Genomic DNA, 18,638 nt, shown 5'->3' with positions numbered 1-18,638 from the left:
GGATGGGTCTATGAAAGATGAGGTGAATCATAGAATTGATGAGGGAAAAAGAGTGAGTGGTGCACTTAGGAGTCTGTGGAGACAAAGAACTTTGTCCTTGGAGGCAAAGAGGGGAATGTATGAGAGTATAGTTTTACCAACGCTCTTATATGGGTGTGAAGCGTGGGTGATGAATGTTGCAGCGAGGAGAAGGCTGGAGGCAGTGGAGATGTCGTGTCTGAGGGCAATGTGTGGTGTGAATATAATGCAGAGAATTCGTAGTTTGGAAGTTAGGAGGAGGTGCGGGATTACCAAAACTGTTGTCCAGAGGGCGGAGGAAGGGTTGTTGAGGTGGTTCGGGCATGTAGAGAGAATGGAGCGATACAGAATGACTTCAAGAGTGTATCAGTCTGTAGTGGAAGGAAGGCGGGGTAGGGGTCGGCCTAGGAAGGGTTGGAGGGAGGGGGTAAAGGAGGTTTTGTGTGCGAGGGGCTTGGACTTCCAGCAGGCATGCGTGAGCGTGTTTGATAGGAGTGAATGGAGACAAATGGTTTTTAATACTTGACGTGCTGTTGGAGTGTGAGCAAAGTAACATTTATGAAGGGATTCAGGGAAACCGGCAGGCCGGACTTGAGTCCTGGAGATGGGAAGTACAGTGCCTGCACTCTGAAGGAGGGGTGTTAATGTTGCAGTTTAAAAACTGTAGTGTAAAGCACCCTTCTGGCAAGACAGTGATGGAGTGAATGATGGTGAAAGTTTTTCTTTTTCGGGCCACCCTGCCTTGGTGGGAATCGGCCAGTGTGATAATAAAAAAAATAAATAATAATATTATTATTATTATTACATAAATAGCCCACATATAAGAAAATGTGTAGATTATTTGTGCAATGTTCCAGTCATGGTAATGTGACTTTTTAATCCTTATTACTATTATGAATTCATTACCTGTGAATATAAAAGAAACACTGTCTGTTTATAAATTCAAGTCTCTTCTCAAAAATCACTTACTCACCCACAAGTAAATAAATACTGAATAATTGTATCTCATAAATTGTATCTCATAAATGTTTCTCATTATTGTATCTCATAAATGTCTAACCTGTGACCCAATCAAACTTTATTTTTAATTACATTACCTAACAGAATACAGTGGACCCCCGGTTAACGATATTTTTTCGCTCCAGAAGTATGTTCAGGTGCCAGTACTGACCGAATTTGTTTCCATAAGAAATATTGTGAAGTAGATTAGTCCATTTCAGACCCCCAAACATACACATACAAACGCACTTACATAAATACACTTACATAATTGGTCACATTCGGAGGTAATCGTTATGCGGGGGTCCACTGTACTCCATTCTACTGAATGCTCAGCAACACAGTAAATGACCATATGACCTGTCTTTGTAATACTCATTTGTGCTAAATTGTTATCTGTTTACAACAATGTTTTTACCACTGAATATATCATTGCTTAGTTAATCTTAAGTTAATTTTAAGCCTGCCCATAATGCTCTGCATACAAGGGGCTTCGGCATGTTGCACTGTAATAACAAAAAAAGGCACAATACTGTGACTGGAACGATACACAAATAACCCGCACATAAAAGAGAGAAGCTTACGACGACGTTTCGGTCCGACTTGGACCATTGACAAAGTCACACTAACCAGAAGTGGAGCAGGACGGCTATATATAGGCAGGAAGAGGTGGTGGTGGTAGTAGTAGTAGTAGTAGTAGTACAAGAATGGTATATAATACCGACAAGATGAAATAAAGACACATGCGCAACACCCGGGCATCCCTATCGAATCAGCTTCGCTTCCTACGTGACTGTCTTGCTGAACAAGTTCTGCCACCTTCCTTCTCCCACTTCCTGAAAACCAACCCACTGGGCACTCCCTTTCCTGATCATGCCCATCTCCTACTTCAACAGCTCATTCTCTCTACTAAATCACAGGTTGAAGATGCCTTCTTTACTTTCCGTCAACGTCAACGTGCTCTCTTTGTGGCTCTACCACAGGATCTCTGTAACCTACTCTCTACCATTGCCTTTGACACTGCTCACCTGAATACACAAATTCATTCTTCCAAACTACAGAATAAACTTCAACATCTCATCTCAGCTAGCCCTTGGTCTAAATTCTCCCTCACTGACTGTGTTACTAACTTGTCTTCTGTCTCACTCTCTCAGTATGAGCTTGAACTTCTTGGTTTTGGCCTTTCCTTTGCCACTTCGCCTACTCCTTGCGCTGGTATTTCCCTGATTAGCTCTTTTGATTCCTTTCGTCAATCTCGCTCCCGTAATCTTCCTGACTTGTCCACTTTTCGTGGCGCTCTCCTTCCTGCTCTTGTTAGTCTGTTTTCTAAGTATCACCACCTTCCACGCCATTACCAACTTGCCCTTTCTTCTCTTAAATCCAACACTAACATTTTCATACTATCTTCTGACAAAGGTAATTCGGTAGTTATCCTTGATCGCGAGGATTACCTCCGTAAAGCTGATGTCTTGCTCTCTGACTCACGTACCTACACTCCTCTCGTTTCCAACCCTCTTGATCACATCAAGAGAACTTTCAACAAAAAACTAAGGACTCTCTCCGACGTCTGTCCTCCTGACTTTGACCTTGTTCAACGGTTTCATGTCATCTGTCCCTCTCTTCCCTATTTCTATGACCTTCCCAAAACTCATAAACCTGATATTCCGCTTCGTCCTATCATATCCTCTAGAGGTTCTATCTCTTATTCTCTTGCTTCTTGGCTGGCCAAAACCCTCACTCCCTTTCTTGGTACTTTTTCTCCTGCCCACCTCCGTCACTCTCAAGACTTCATTGAACGGGTTCGCTCTCTCCCAACCTGTAAGATGCTTAGTCTTGACGTTGAGTCCCTCTTCACCAATGTCCCTCTTGATGATGTCCTTGATTTCCTTAGAGAGAAGGCCCATGAAGGGTTTCTTCATCTCCCTATACCTACTGATGTCTTTCTTGATCTTATCCACCTCTGTGTGGACTCTAACTCCTTTTCCTTCCAAGGGAAATATTATTCTCAAACCTTCGGTGTCGCTATGGGCTCTCCTCTCTCTCCTGTCCTTGCTAATCTTTACATGGAGTACTTCGAGACTGTTCTTCTTCCTACCCTCGATGTGCAACCTTCACTCTGGCTCCGCTATGTGGATGACATCTTTGCTCTGTGGCCTCATGACTCCAGTCTCTTCCAACCTTTTCTTGAAGCTCTTAATAATCTTGCCCCTTCCATTAAGTTTAAAGCTGAATGGGAATCTAATTCCTTGCTTCCTTTCCTTGATGTCCATGTCCACCGCTCAGTTACAGGTTTTTCCTTTTCCGTTTACCGAAAACCTATGCACAGTGGCATGTACATTCACTACTTTTCCTATCATCCTTCCCCTGTCAAGAAAAGTGTTCTTATCTACCTCTTTCTCCATGCCCTCCGCATCTGTGATCCTCAGTTCCTTCCAGCAGAAATTTCCAGTCTTCATAATTCGTTTTCCCGTCTTGGCTCCCCTTCCCATTTCATAGACTCTGCCCTCTCACGTGCTAAACGCAATTTCTTCTCTCAAAAACTCTCTACTCCTGGGAACTCTTCCATCCTCTGCCTTCCCTACATTTCTGGTCTTTCTAATCTCAACAATTCTCTGTCCCTTAGACATCAAGCTTACCTTCCGCCAGTCTAACACTCTTCGCACTAATCTCGTTCATACCTCTCCTCCCTCTACAGATATTCCTGGTGTCTACTCTATTTCTTGCTCCTCCTGTCCTCTTCAATACTTCGGAGAAACTGGTCGATCTCTTTCTGACAGACTTAAGGAGCACAAAAATAGTGTTAGGCTTGCCGACACTAACAATGCTCTTTTCTGTCACGTCAGAGATCATAGCCATCCTATTGACTGGTCTTCTGCTAAAACTGTCTTCCCTACTTCCAACTCGAACAGTTGCCGTCTAGTTGAATCCTCTCTAATACACAACTTTCCTTGTATGAACCTTAGCCCTGGCTTCGTCTCTGTAGATGCCTTCCTCTCCCACTACATTGTAAAATGCTCCAAACTTCAGAACACCCATGACTTAACCTGACTCCTCATTTTTTTTTTTTTTTTTCTTTTTCTTTTTCTTCTTCTCCCTCTTCCTCTTTCCTCTTTCCTTTTCTCCTCTGGGTTGTCTTTCTCTCTTCTGTCTCGTGTTTCTGTTCCTTCTTCATTTATTTCCCACTTCCCCTTTCACGCACCTCTGTGTGCTTGCTCTCCCTCAGTGGGCATCTAGCTCTCTTGCAGTGCTCCCCTTCCTTTGTATTTGACTGGCTCGTCCTCCTTATTTCCCACTTCTACCACTACCACTACTACTACCTCTTCTACTACTACTACTACTACAACTACTGATGAAATTAAGACATATGTGCGGCGTCTGGTTGTCTTTGTTGTGGACGTTTCGCCATCCAGTGGCTGGCTGGATGGCGAAACGTCTACGATAGGGATGCCCGGGTGTTGCGCATGTGTCTTAATTTCATCTTGTCGGTATTATATACCATTCTTGTACTACTACTACTACTACTACCACCACCTCTTCCTGCCTATATATAGCCGTCCTGCTCCACTTCTGGTTAGTGTGACTTTGTCAATGGTCCAAGTCGGACCAAAACGTCGTTGTAAGCTTCTCTCTTTTATGTGTGGGTTATTTGTGTATTGCACTGTAATAACTGTATTCCTTTGTACTTCACTGTATCATGTTCAAATTAATAAATAAATAAATAAATAAATTAATGATTTTTATGGCTATTATTAGTATTATCATTATTATTATTATTACTATTATTAGTATTATCATTATTATTACTTTTATTATTATTCTTTCTTTCTTTCAACAAACTGGCCATATCCCACTGAGGCAGGGTGCCCCAAAAAGAAAAATGAAAGTTTCTCTTATTAACTTTAGTAATATATACAGGAGAAGGGGTTACTAGTCCCTTGCTCCAAGCATTTTAGTTGCCTAAATAACCAAAAGGCACAATATCATAACTGGAACAATACACAAATAACCTGCACATAGGAGAGAGGAACTTACAATGTTGTTTCAGTCCGACTTGGACCATTTACAAAGTCACACTAACAAACTTTGTAAATTGTCCAAGTTGGACCAAAACGTCGTCATAAGCTCCTCTCTCCTATATGAGGGTTATTTGTGTAATGTTAGTCGCCTGTTATGACACGGATGGCTTACGGAGGAAGAATTCTGTTTCACTTCCCCATGGAGAATTATTAGTTATTATTATTATTATTATTTTTTTTTTTTTTAACAAGTCGGCCGTCTCCCACCGAGGCAGGGTGACCCAAAAAAGAAAATCCCCAAAAAGAAAATACTTTCATCATCATTTAACACTTTCACCTCACTCACACATAATCACTGTTTTTGCAGAGGTGATCAGAATACAACAGTTTAGAAGCATATACGTATAAAGATACATAACATATCCCTCCAAACTGCCAATATCCCAAAACCCCTCCTTTAGAGTGCAGGCATTGTACTTCCCGTTTCCAGGACTCAAGTCCGACTATATAAAAATAACCGGTTTCCCTGAATCCCTTCACTAAATATTACCCTGTTCACACTCCAACAGCTCGTCATGTCCCAAATACCATTCATTTCCATTCACTCCTATCTAACACGCTCACGCACACTTGCTGAAAGTCCAAGCCCCTCGTCCACAAAACCTCCTTTACCCCCTCCCTCCAACCTTTTCGAGGACGACCCCTACCCCACCTTCCTTCTAATGTTACTATTATTATTATTATTACAAATAAGACTGCCACTGCCACTAATTAAACTTACAATAAATTATATATTTAAAACATTAGAAAAGTAATAATAATTGTATAATCCTTCAATAATTGTTAAAATTACTTTAAAAAATCAAAGAGAAGAAAGTTAGCAAAGAAAATTATAATATAATGTTAAAAATATAAAACAATAAATATAACATTGTGGAATATAAGAAGAGATTATGGTCATAATATATGAAGGGATTATAGTCATAATATATGAAGAGATTATAGTCTTAATATATGAAGAGATCATTGTTAAAATATAAGAAGAGATCATTGTTAAAATATAAGAAGAGATCATTGTTAAAATATAGGAAGAGATCAAAAAAATTAAAAGATAAGAGAGAACAGATGTGTGAATAATAATATATGACTGACCTAACTCAAGATTCATGCACCATAAACAAGCTTTTCCCAAGACTTGCCAATCTTGCTTGTGGTTCAGTACTTGACAAATAGCACTGGCGTCTTTTAACCTGTTGGGAAAACACACAAATTATTATACACATGCACAAATAATCTGCACACAGTAGACTGAAATTTGTAATGTCATCGTAAGTGTTATTCTGCTATGTGCGGGTTATTTGTGTATTGTTCCAGTCACACTATTGTGACTTTTTACTCAATTATACAATTAGATAATGTATAAAGTTGTGTATTATTATCCTTAGATCTTGTTCAGGCCCAAGAAGGCCCTTCTTATATTCATTATTGCTGAATGTGTCACTAATATTATCTCTAATATTATACAGTTTATTTAGGCTTTCAGTGATAAGTTAGGAAAAACAAGAGGACCTAAGATGCCTCCTTGAGGGATGCCTCTATTTACTGACACACTAGCTGAAAAAAAAATATTATATGTTGGTGTATTATTAAAGTAAGACTAACAGTAGTTGTTTGTGTTAGTGAAGCAAGACTAACACAAATAAATAAATAAATAAAAAAAGACTAACAGTAGTTGTCTGTTAGTGAAGTAAGACTAACAGTAGTTGTTTGTGTTACTGAGGTAAGACTAACAGTGGTTGTCTGTGTTAGTGAAGTAAGACTAACAGTAGTTGTTTGTTTTTATTTTTTATTTTTATTATCACACCGGCCGATTCCCACCAAGGCAGGGTGGCCCGAAAAAGAAAAACTTTCACCATCATTCACTCCATCACTGTCTTGCCAGAAGGGTGCTTTACACTACAGTTTTTAAACTGCAACATTAACACCCCTCCTTCAGAGTGCAGGCACTGTACTTCCCATCTCCAGGACTCAAGTCCGGCCTGCCGGTTTCCCTGAATCCCTTCATAAATGTTACTTTGCTCACACTCCAACAGCACGTCAAGTATTAAAAACCATTTGTCTCCATTCACTCCTATCAAACACGCTCACGCATGCCTGCTGGAAGTCCAAGCCCCTCGCACACAAAACCTCCTTTACCCCCTCCCTCCAACCCTTCCTAGGCCGACCCCTACCCCGCCTTCCTTCCACTACAGACTGATACACTCTTGAAGTCATTCTGTTTCGCTCCATTCTCTCTACATGTCCGAACCACCTCAACAACCCTTCCTCAGCCCTCTGGACAACAGTTTTGGTAATCCCGCACCTCCTCCTAACTTCCAAACTACGAATTCTCTGCATTATATTCACACCACACATTGCCCTCAGACATGACATCTCCACTGCCTCCAGCCTTCTCCTCGCTGCAACATTCATCACCCACGCTTCACACCCATATAAGAGCGTTGGTAAAACTATACTCTCATACATTCCCCTCTTTGCCTCCAAGGACAAAGTTCTTTGTCTCCACAGACTCCTAAGTGCACCACTCACTCTTTTTCCCTCATCAATTCTATGATTCACCTCATCTTTCATAGACCCATCCGCTGACACGTCCACTCCCAAATATCTGAATACGTTCACCTCCTCCATACTCTCTCCCTCCAATCTGATATTCAATCTTTCATCACCTAATCTTTTGTTATCCTCATAACCTTACTCTTTCCTGTATTCACCTTTAATTTTCTTCTTTTGCACACCCTACCAAATTCATCCACCAATCTCTGCAATTCTCTTCAGAATCTCCCAAGAGCACAGTGTCATCAGCAAAGAGCAGCTGTGACAACTCCCACTTTGTGTGTGATTCTTTATCTTTTAACTCCACGCCTCTTGCCAAGACCCTCGCATTTACTTCTCTTACAACCCCATCTATAAATATATTAAACAACCACGGTGACATCACACATCCTTGTCTAAGGCCTACTTTTACTGGGAAAAAATTTCCCTCTTTCCTACATACTCTAACTTGAGCCTCACTATCCTCGTAAAAACTCTTCACTGCTTTCAGTAACCTACCTCCTACACCATACACTTGCAACATCTGCCACATTGCCCCCCTATCCACCCTGTCATACGCCTTTTCCAAATCCATAAATGCCACAAAGACCTCTTTAGCCTTATCTAAATACTGTTCACTTATATGTTTCACTGTAAACACCTGGTCCACACACCCCCTACCTTTCCTAAAGCCTCCTTGTTCATCTGCTATCCTATTCTCCATCTTACTCTTAATTCTTTCAATTATAACTCTACCATACACTTTACCAGGTACACTCAACAGACTTATCCCCCTATAATTTTTGCACTCTCTTTTATCCCCTTTGCCTTTATACAAAGGAACTATGCATGCTCTCTGCCAATCCCTAGGTACCTTACCCTCTTCCATACATTTATTAAATAATTGCACCAACCACTCCAAAACTATATCCCCACCTGCTTTTAACATTTCTATCTTTATCCCATCAATCCCGGCTGCCTTACCCCCTTTCATTTTACCTACTGCCTCACGAACTTCCCCCACACTCACAACTGGCTCTTCCTCACTCCTACAAGATGTTATTCCTCCTTGCCCTATACACGAAATCACAGCTTCCCTAGTTGTTTGTGTTACTGAAATAAAACTAACAGTAGTTGTTTGTGTTACTGAGGTAAGACTAACAGTAGTTGTCTGTCAGTGAAGTAAGACTAACAGTAGTTGTTTGTGTTACTGAAGTAAAACTAACAGTAGTTGTTTGTGTTACTGAGGTAAGACTAACAGTAGTTGTATGTTAGTGAAGTAAGACAGTAGTTGTTTGTGTTACTAAAGACTAACAGTAGTTGTTTGTGTGTTCAGATGAAGACTCTTACTAAACAAGTTCACCTTAAGACAGCAGACGGTCATACCGATCAGACTAGACAATACCCTTAATCTTGTATCCACCAATAATTATGATCTGGTAAGAGATAACAGTGACAAGTACAGCAAATTTGTATCCCACTGTAACTAAAGTACAGACCTCTATACAAACACTGATCTCAAGAAGTTAAATGCAAATAATCATGAAGGTGAATTCAACAAATTCAACTCACCAATAAATGTATTAACCGGGATCAAATAAATCCTGACCTTACTGAAATAAACTAGAAAAATAGTATGAGTAACATGAATGTTAACCAGTGTTGCAAGAAGATGACATCAATGGTGCAAGTGTATGATCCAAGATCATACCATTAAGAAAAAAAGTGGAGAAGATGCTAGTTAGAACAGAAGCTCCCGTACAAGCAGAGAAGAGAAGATGCAACTTATAGAGGATCCTCTACAAGCAAAAAAAAAGAGAGAGAGAGAGAGAGAGAGAGAGAGAGAGAGAGAGAGAGAGAGAGAGAGAGAGAGAGAGAGAGAGAGAGAGAGAGAGAGAGAGAGAGAGAGAGAGAGGGAGAGAGAGAGAGAGAGAGTGAGAGAGAGAGTGAGAGAGTGAGGGAGAGAGAGAGGGAGAGAGAGAGGGAGAGAGAGAGAGAGAGAGAGAGAGGGAGAGAGAGAGGGAGAGAGAGAGAGAGAGAGAGGGAGAGAGAGGGAGAGAGTGAGAGAGAGAGAGAGGGTGAGAGAGAGAGGGAGGGAGAGAGAGAGAGAGAGGAGAGAGAGAGAGGGAGAGAGGAGAGAGAGAGGGAGAGAGAGAGGGAGAGAGAGAGAGAGAGAGAGAGAGAGAGAGAGAGAGAGAGAGAGAGAGAGAGAGAGAGGGAGAGAGAGAGGGGAAGAGAGAGTGAGAGAGAGAGAGAGAGGGAGAGAGAGAGAGAGAGGAGAGAGGAGAGAGAGAAGGGATGCTCAGAGTATGGAACACATTCGTACAGCATAATGATGTCAACGAGATAACGTCAGTTGATCAAATGAAAATTCTTGCCCACAGATGGCTCCAACTTCGTCCTGTTCCCTACTTGTATGTCTCATAACAAAAATGCTTTCAAATGAGCTGATGTAGGTAACAGCTCTTAGGCTTGCCAATAAAGTTAGGAATCCTTAACCTGTAAATAGCTGTCAATAAAGCTAGGGATCCTTAACCTTGTCAAACCCTGTGTAGAGGGAGAGAGAGAGGAGAGAGAGAGAGAGAGAGAGGGAGAGAGGGAGAGGGAGGGAGAGGGAGGGAGAGAGAGGAGGAGAGAGAGGGAGGAGAGAGAGAGAGGGAGGGAGAGAGAGGAGAGAGAGAGGAGAGATGGAGAGAGAGAGAGAGAGAGAGAGAGAGAGAGAGAGAGAGAGAGAGAGAGAGAGGAGAGATGGAGAGAGAGAGAGAGAGAGAGAGAGAGAGAGGGGAGAGATGGAGAGAGAGAGAGAGAGGGGAGAGATGGAGAGAGAGAGAGAGAGAGGGAGAGAGAGAGGGAGAGAGAGAGGGAGAGAGAGAGGGAGAGAGAGAGGGAGAGAGAGGGAGAGAGAGGGAGAGAGAGAGAGAGCCAAAAGTCATTAACAAAATTAAAAAAAAAAATTCCAATTCAAAATCCAGAAAAAAAAAACAGATACAATACTGTGTTGTTGCTGAGAGACAAACCTTACACATCTTGTCCCACTATATTCCTACTGTCACTAAGTCACTTGTACCTTCAACATCTCTATTCTATCACTCCACAAAACTGAAGATTGCCAAACCAATTCAAAATAATAAATCATGCTTTTAAAATTGTACCATTTGTTCATTAGTAACCTTTCTTATTGTACATATCATTGTAACCTTTCTTATTGTACATATCATTATAACCTTTCTTATTGTACATATCATTATAACCTTTCTTATTGTACACCTTTCTCACTGCACACACTACTGGCTTTCTTATGTCTCACAATGTTTTATTACATGTAAACTACATTATTTTGTAGTGCATTAACCCTTTGAGGGTTTTGGTCGTACTAGTACGTCTTACGCGTAGGGGTTTTTGACGTACTAGTACAGTGGACCCCCGGTTAACGAACTTTTTTCATTCCAGTAGTATGTTCAGGTGCCAGTACTGACCGAATTTTTTCCCATAAGGAATATTGTGAAGTAGATTAGTCCATTTCAGACCCCCAAACATACACGTACAAACGCACTTACATAAATACACTTACATAATTGGTCGTGATTTGGAGGTGATCGTAAGGGGTCCACTGTACTCATAAATTCTAGCGGCCTCAAATCTAGTGGGAGAAAACTGGTAGGCCTTCATATGAAAGAATGGGTCTATGTGGTCAGTGTGCACAGTCTAAAAAAAATCCTGCAGCACACAGTGCATAATGAGAAAAAAAAAAAACTTTGACCATTTTTTTGGAATAAATCAGCGACTTTGCAGTGTATTTTCGTATGGTATTTATTGTTGTATTCTAGTTTTCTTGGTCTCATTTTATAGAATGGAAGACATATTACAGAAATTGAGATGATTTTGACTGGTTTTACAATGAAAGGTACCTTGAAATTGAGCTCAAAGTAGCAGAAATGTTCGATTTTTACCAAACTTCAAAAGTAAACAAATCGTGCCAAGCGTGCAATACACGTCAACTGGTGAGTCTAATATTCTTTCACAAGTGCACCAATAATATTTATACCATTTTTACACTAATGCAGTAGTCTGCATAACAGTAAATCTTATATTTTTTGTGAGAATAAAAATTCAAAGTGGAAAGCAAAAGAATATAAGAGGGGCCTTGAGACGTGACTAATGACTAGAGGAAATGTCATTTTAGTGCCAGGAATGTCTTTCTTGTTTATTCTGGACCCTATTCCGAAATTGGCATCTTTTGAAATTTGTATGAAATTGGCAAAATTGCTAAATTCTGACCACTGTACTGGATAGTTGAATTTCATAAATGGGTGGTTTCTTGCACTCATTCGATAGAAAAAATGGAGTTCTAGCGAAATATTCATGTTTTTTGTCGACTAGTACAGTGAAATTGGCCGAAAATAAAATGGGGCTCAAAGTGGGCAAAATCGCCGATGCGTCAAACATCGCTGAGACCGCTAACTTTGCGAGAGCATAATTCCGTAAGTTTTCTATCAAATTTCAAACTTTTGGTGTCTTTATGATCGGGAAAAGATTCTCTATCTTTTCATAAGAGAAAATAATTTTTTTTTTTTTAAATTTGGCCGACCCTGAGAACGAGTTTCGGAGAGGGCCTGTCGACCCTCAAAGGGTTAAGAAAAAATGTACATGTATCTGTACTGTGATGATAACAAAGTGAACAAGGTAGTAAAGTGACAATATAACTGTGTTCAGTGAGATATTAAAGCTGAGAAAAGATTGTCACTGGATTATACTTCTTTCCACTATATAGAAAAGTTCACTGAGACTTACCTTCTCAGAGAAATATTCTTCTTAAGTGCCGTTCTTAACTGTTCATGATTGTAGTCATGAATATTGGATTCCATTTCATGTGAGGAGAGAATAAGAGGAGCAGTTTTGCCTGAGGCTGTCTGGAGGGTCACCTACAAACATACATTTCATAATAACTAACATGAATCACTCGCAATACTTTTTACAGCTAATATAAATGCAATATACTGTATTTGATTTATAAAATGCGAGCAAGGTTATTTAAAATGAGTGTACACTACCTCTCCATTATAAAGTAGTAGTGGAACTTGGCTGGGTGGAATCTTGGTAGTACCAATAAGTTCCACATGGTGACCTGTGTGTGGAAAAAGGAACACTGGACAATACATATTATTTTCTTTTTTTTTTTTCAACACATGGACTGTCTCCCACCATGGCAGGGAGACCCGAAAAAGAAAAAAAAGCTTTTACAAAGTTTTTAGTCTTGTTTACATTCAGTAATTTATACAGGAGAAGGTGTTACTAGCCCCTTGCTTGTGGCCTTTTAGTTGCTTTTTATGACACACATGGCTTATGCAGGAAAGATTCTTTTCTATTTCCCCATGTAGAACACACATATTTTTGTATTGTTTTTTGTTTTCAACACGTCAGCCGTCTCCCACCAAGACAGGGCGACCCAAAAAGAAAGAAAAACCCAAAAAGAAAGAAAAACCCAAAAAGAAAGAAAAAACTTTCATCATCATTCAACACTTTCATCATTGCTCACACACAATCACTGTCTTTGCAGAGGCACTCAGATACGACAATTTAGATGTCCCTCCAAACTGCCTATATCCCAAACTCCTCCTTTAAAGTGCAGGCATTGTACTTCCCACCTCCAGGACTCAAGTCTGGCTAACTGGTTTTCCTTGAATCCCTTCACAAAATATTACCCTGCTCACACTCCAACAGCTTGTCAGGTCCCAAAAACCATTCGCCTCCATTCACTCCTATCTAACATGCTTACACATGCCTGCTGCATGTCCAAGCCCCTGGTGTCCAGTATCTGTTGACCAGTACCTGTTGACCAGTACCTGGTGTCCAGGTACTAGACACCATACATCACACTCCTCCAGCAAAGAAGAATAATAATAATAACTACACATATAACTTACCTTTAATATGCTCTTGATGAAAGATGTAAGTATAAAGTTGTTTGTCATCGAAGATGGCAAACAAGTGACGATCACTGGGAGAGTTCTCCCATAAACAACCACGACACGATCCTGGGAACTCGGGGATTTCTAAGATGTCATCATTCACCTGAAAAACAATTTATTTTTAATTTTTATTGACACACCAGCCATCTCCCACCAAGGAAGGGCAACCTGACAATGAAGAAACACCTTCACCATCATTCACTCAATCACTCTCCTAAAGTGTGCTGACATCACAGCTAAGATGACCCTCTGAACTCTAATATTCTCACTCATCCTTCAGAGTACAGGCACTATACTTCTCACCTCCAGAAATGTAACATCCTCACTCATTCTTCAGAGTACAGACAGTACATATACTTTCCACCACCTCAACAACCCCTCTTCAGCCCTCTGACTAATACTTTTAGTAACTCCACACCTCCTCCTAATTTCCACACTATGAATTCTCTGCATAGTATTTACACCGCACAATGATTTTAGACAGGACATTTCCACGACCTCCAGTTGCTTCCTCGCTGCAGCATTTACAACCCATGCCTCACACCCATGTAAGAGTGTTGGTACCACTATACTCTCCTACATTCCCTTCTTTGCCTCCATGGATAACGTTTTTTTTGTCTCCACAGATACCTCAATGCACTACTCACCTTTTTTCCTTAATCAATTCTATGGTTAACCTCATCCTTCATAAACATATCTGCTGTCAAGTCAACTCCCAAATATCTGAAAACATTCACTTCTTCCATACTCCCTCCCTCCAATGTGATATCCAGTTTTTCTTAATCTAAATTGTTTGATACCCTCACCACCTTACTCTTATCTATGTTCACTTTCAACTTTCTACCTTTACACACCCTCTCAAACTCGTCCACTAACCTTGCAACTTTTCTTTAGAATCCCCCAAAAGCACAATATCATCAGCAAAAAAGTAACTGTGTCAACTCCCATTTTGTATTTGATTCCCCATAATTTAATCCCACTCCTCTCCCCAACACCCCAGCATTTACTTCTTTTACATCTATAAATATGTTAAACAACCATGGTGACATTACACATCCCTTTCAAAGACCTACTTTTACTGGGAAGTAAACTCCCTCACTCCTACACACCCTAACCTGAGCCTCACTATCCTCAAAAGCTCTTTACAGCATTTAGTAACTTACTACCTATTTCACACACTTGCAACATCTGCCACATTGCTCCCCTATCCCCTCTATCATATGCCTTTTCTAAATCCATAAATGCAATGAAAACTTCCTTACCTTTATCTTAATACTCATCACATATATGCTTCAATGTAAACACTTTGATCAACACATCCCCTACCCACTCTAAAGCTTCCTTGCTCATTTGCAATCCTGCTCTCTGTCTTATCTCTAATTCTTTCAATAATAACCCTACCAAACACTTTACCTAGTATACTCAGTAAACTTATTCCCCTAAAATTTTTACAATATCTTTTGTTCCCCCTCCCTTATATAAAGGAACTACACACTCTCTGCCAATCTCTAGGTACCTTCTCCTCTTTCATACATTTATTAAACAAAAATACCAACCACTCCAACACTATATCCCCCTTTGCTTTTAACATTTCTGTCATTATTACCATTATTGTCACACAGTAATGGGAACACAACTCACACAGACTAGTGTAAAGGAAGTAAATTTTATCAACTTGTCCCTTGAAGAGGGCATCATGAGGCGGGAGAAGGCCTTCAAGAGAGCATCTTGAGGTTGGAGAGGGCCTTCAAGAGGGTATCTTGAGGCCAGAGAGGGCCATCAAGAGGGTGTCTTGAGGCCAAAGAGGGCAATGAAGAGAGTGTCTTGAGGTCAGAGAGAGTCATCAAGGTGTCTTGAGCCAAAGAGGGCTCTTGTTTCAAAGATTTATAGCTACCCTCTCTTTCCTTGGATTAAACTTGATTATCTCTCTTTTCCCAGATGCTGTGTGACCCTTATAAGTTTAGAACTTCTCAGTGATAATAAAAAACATATAACACAGCACCTTGTCCCAGCATTTAGTAATTTATACAGTAGAAGGTGTTACTAGCACCTTGTCCTGGTATTTAGTAATTTATACACGAAAGGTGTTACTAGCACCTTGCTCCCAGCATTTAGTAATTTATACAGGTGTTACTAGCACCTTGTTCCTGGTATTTTAGTGGCCTATTATGCATGGCTTATGGAGGAAGGATTCTTCTCCATTTCCACTGCTGGGCAAACAATGTACACTTATATTCACAGACTCAAGGAAAACAGTCAGCCAGAGCAGAACAGCAAGTTAGAATATTCAATAAAGAGTAATTGTTGGTGAATATGCTTCAGTTTTAGGATAATCCTGCCTTGGTAGGACATAGCATATGAGAAAAATCATTTGTTACACTTCTGCTACCTGTGAAGATCAGTGAAGGTTCAATAAAATGTCACAACAGTTGCACTTGTGTCCTTTTACCTAACATAGTGTTGGTAATTCTACCAACATTAATACAACTTTATCTTTGCTGTCAATGTAGACTAGTCTATATAAAACTAGAATGTCTTACCTCAAATTAAATTTATGGAATTACGTAATTACTGACACAATTTATATTCCTTGGCAGACCGGGTGTAATTGTATTTTTACTTTTTTAACACACTGGTCGTCTCCCGCAGAGGCAGTCTGACCCAAAAAAAAGAAAAGCTTTCACCATTGTTCATACTATCACTGTCTTGCCAAAGGAACATAGATATGATGGTTCAGATATCCCTTTTAACAGGAAATAACCCAAACCCCTACTTCATAGTGCAGGTACTGTACTTCCCACCACCACCCTTCCTTCATAGTGCAGGTACTGTACTTCCCACCACCACCCTTCCTTCATAGTGAAGGTACTGTACTTCCCACCACCACCACCACCACCACCCCTCCTTCACAGTGCAGGTACTGTACTTCCCACCACCACCACCACCCCTCCTTCACAGTGCAGGTACTGTACTTACCACCACCACCACCACCCCTCCTTCACAGTGCAGGTACTGTACTTACCACCACCACCCCTACTTCACAGTGCAGGTACTGTACTTACCACCACCACCACCACCACCACCCCTCCTTCACAGTGCAGGTACTGTACTTACCACCACCACCACCACCACCACCCCTCCTTCACAGTGCAGGTACCGTACTTCCCACCACCACCACCACCCCTCCTTCATAATGCAGGTACTGTACTTCCCACCACCACCCCTCCTTCATAGTGCAGGTACTGTACTTCCCACCACCACCCTTCCTTCATAGTGCAGGTACTGCACTTCCCACCACCACCACCCCTCCTTCATAATGCAGGTACTGTACTTCCCACCACCACCATTGCCACCACCCCTCCTTCATAATGCAGGTACTGTACTTCCCACCACCACCACCACCCCTCCTTCACAGTGCAGGTACTGTACTTCCCACCACCACCACCACCACCCCTCCTTCATAGTGCAGGTACTGTACTTCCCACCACCACCCCTCCTTCATAGTGCAGGTACTGTACTTCCCACCACCACCCTTCCTTCATAGTGCAGGTACTGCACTTCCCACCACCACCACCCCTCCTTCATAGTGCAGGTACTGTACTTCCCACCACCACCCCTCCTTCATAATGCAGGTACTGTACTTCCCACCACCACCATTGCCACCACCCCTCCTTCATAATGCAGGTACTGTACTTCCCACCACCACCATTGCCACCACCCCTCCTTCACAGTGCAGGTACTGTACTTCCCACCACCACCACCACCAACACCCCTCCTTCACAGTGCAGGTACTGTACTTCCCACCACCACCACCACCCCCCCTCCGTCACAGTGCAGGTACTGTATGTCCCACCACCACCCCCACCACCACCACCACCACCCCTCCTTCACAGTGCAGGTACTGTACTTCCCACCACCACCATTGCCACCACCCCTCCTTCACAGTGCAGGTACTGTACTTCCCACCACCACCACCACCACCACCCCTCCTTCATAATGCAGGTACTGTACTTCCCACCACCACCACCACCACCACCCCTCCTTCATAATGCAGGTACTGTACTTCCCACCTCTGGGACTCAAGTCTGGCTAACCAGTTTTTCCTGAATCCCTTCAAAAAATGTTACCTTGTTCACACTCTGATCAAATCTTACTTGTATGGCCTTTCCTTACTGATCTATGAAAACAACTTGACAAAAATGTCAATAAAGTGCAAGAATAATAGAGTAGTATACACTGACCAGGTTGTATATGTAGAAGAGTATACACTGACCAGGTTGTATATATAGAAGAGTATACACTGATCAGGTTGTACATGTAGAAGAGTATATACTGACCAGGTTGTATATGTAGAAGAGTATATACTGACTGGGTTATACACGTATAGGAGTATATACTGACCGGGTTGTACATGTAGCCTTCCCCTTTACTGTCAACAAGAAGCAGACGTCTTCCGGAGGGCTCAGCATAGATGTTGTTGACACCGTTGGTATGACGATAATCACTCACTATCCGCCAGTCTTCAATAAAGAAAAAGTACAGCCCTCCAGTCTGTAATATTTAAGTGTCATTAGAAGGAATGAGGAGCATATGGCTGACAACTGAAGGAGCAAGCTTCAATCCTGGGTAAAGACGTCTAGGTAAGTCTCCTAAGACCTGCTATTCCCCTTCACCTATCAAAAAAATATTTTCTTTTAACAGCAGCTGTCTCTCACCAAGGCAGGGTGACCACCAAGGCTGGGTGATCACCATGGCAGGGTGACCACAATGACAGGGTGACCACCAGTGCAGGGTGACCACCATGGCAGGGTGACCACCATGGCAGGGTGACCACCAAGGCAGGGTGACCACCAAGGCAGGGTGACCACCAAGGCAGGGTGATCACCATGGCAGGGTGACCACCATGACAGGGTGACCACCAGTGCAGGGTGACCACCATGGCAGGGTGACCGCCAAGGCAGGGTGATCACCATGGCAGGGTGACCACCATGGCAGGGTGACCACCAGTGCAGGGTGACCACCATGGCAGGGTGACCACCAAGGC

General features: G+C 41.7%; 1 protein-coding gene across 2 annotated transcripts in view; it reads right to left on the bottom strand.

The window, feature by feature from the left end:
* Oseg6 (intraflagellar transport protein Oseg6) overlaps nucleotides 1–18,638 on the bottom strand; it is a 119,943-nt gene that overhangs the window by 57,486 nt on the left and 43,819 nt on the right. For both annotated transcript variants that reach the window (XM_070104654.1, XM_070104653.1), the window contains exons 13-17: nucleotides 17,996–18,145; nucleotides 13,550–13,697; nucleotides 12,677–12,750; nucleotides 12,417–12,547; nucleotides 6,186–6,283 (exon numbers count right to left, since the gene is read on the bottom strand). In XM_070104654.1, coding sequence (XP_069960755.1) covers nucleotides 6,186–6,283; nucleotides 12,417–12,547; nucleotides 12,677–12,750; nucleotides 13,550–13,697; nucleotides 17,996–18,145 — 601 coding nt within the window. The remainder of the gene's footprint in view (nucleotides 1–6,185; nucleotides 6,284–12,416; nucleotides 12,548–12,676; nucleotides 12,751–13,549; nucleotides 13,698–17,995; nucleotides 18,146–18,638) is intronic.

The sequence above is a fragment of the Cherax quadricarinatus genome, chromosome 93, assembly GCF_038502225.1.
Source record: "Cherax quadricarinatus isolate ZL_2023a chromosome 93, ASM3850222v1, whole genome shotgun sequence".
NCBI classification, from domain to species: Eukaryota; Metazoa; Arthropoda; class Malacostraca; order Decapoda; family Parastacidae; genus Cherax; species Cherax quadricarinatus.
This window is presented reverse-complemented; position numbering and strand designations above follow the sequence as displayed.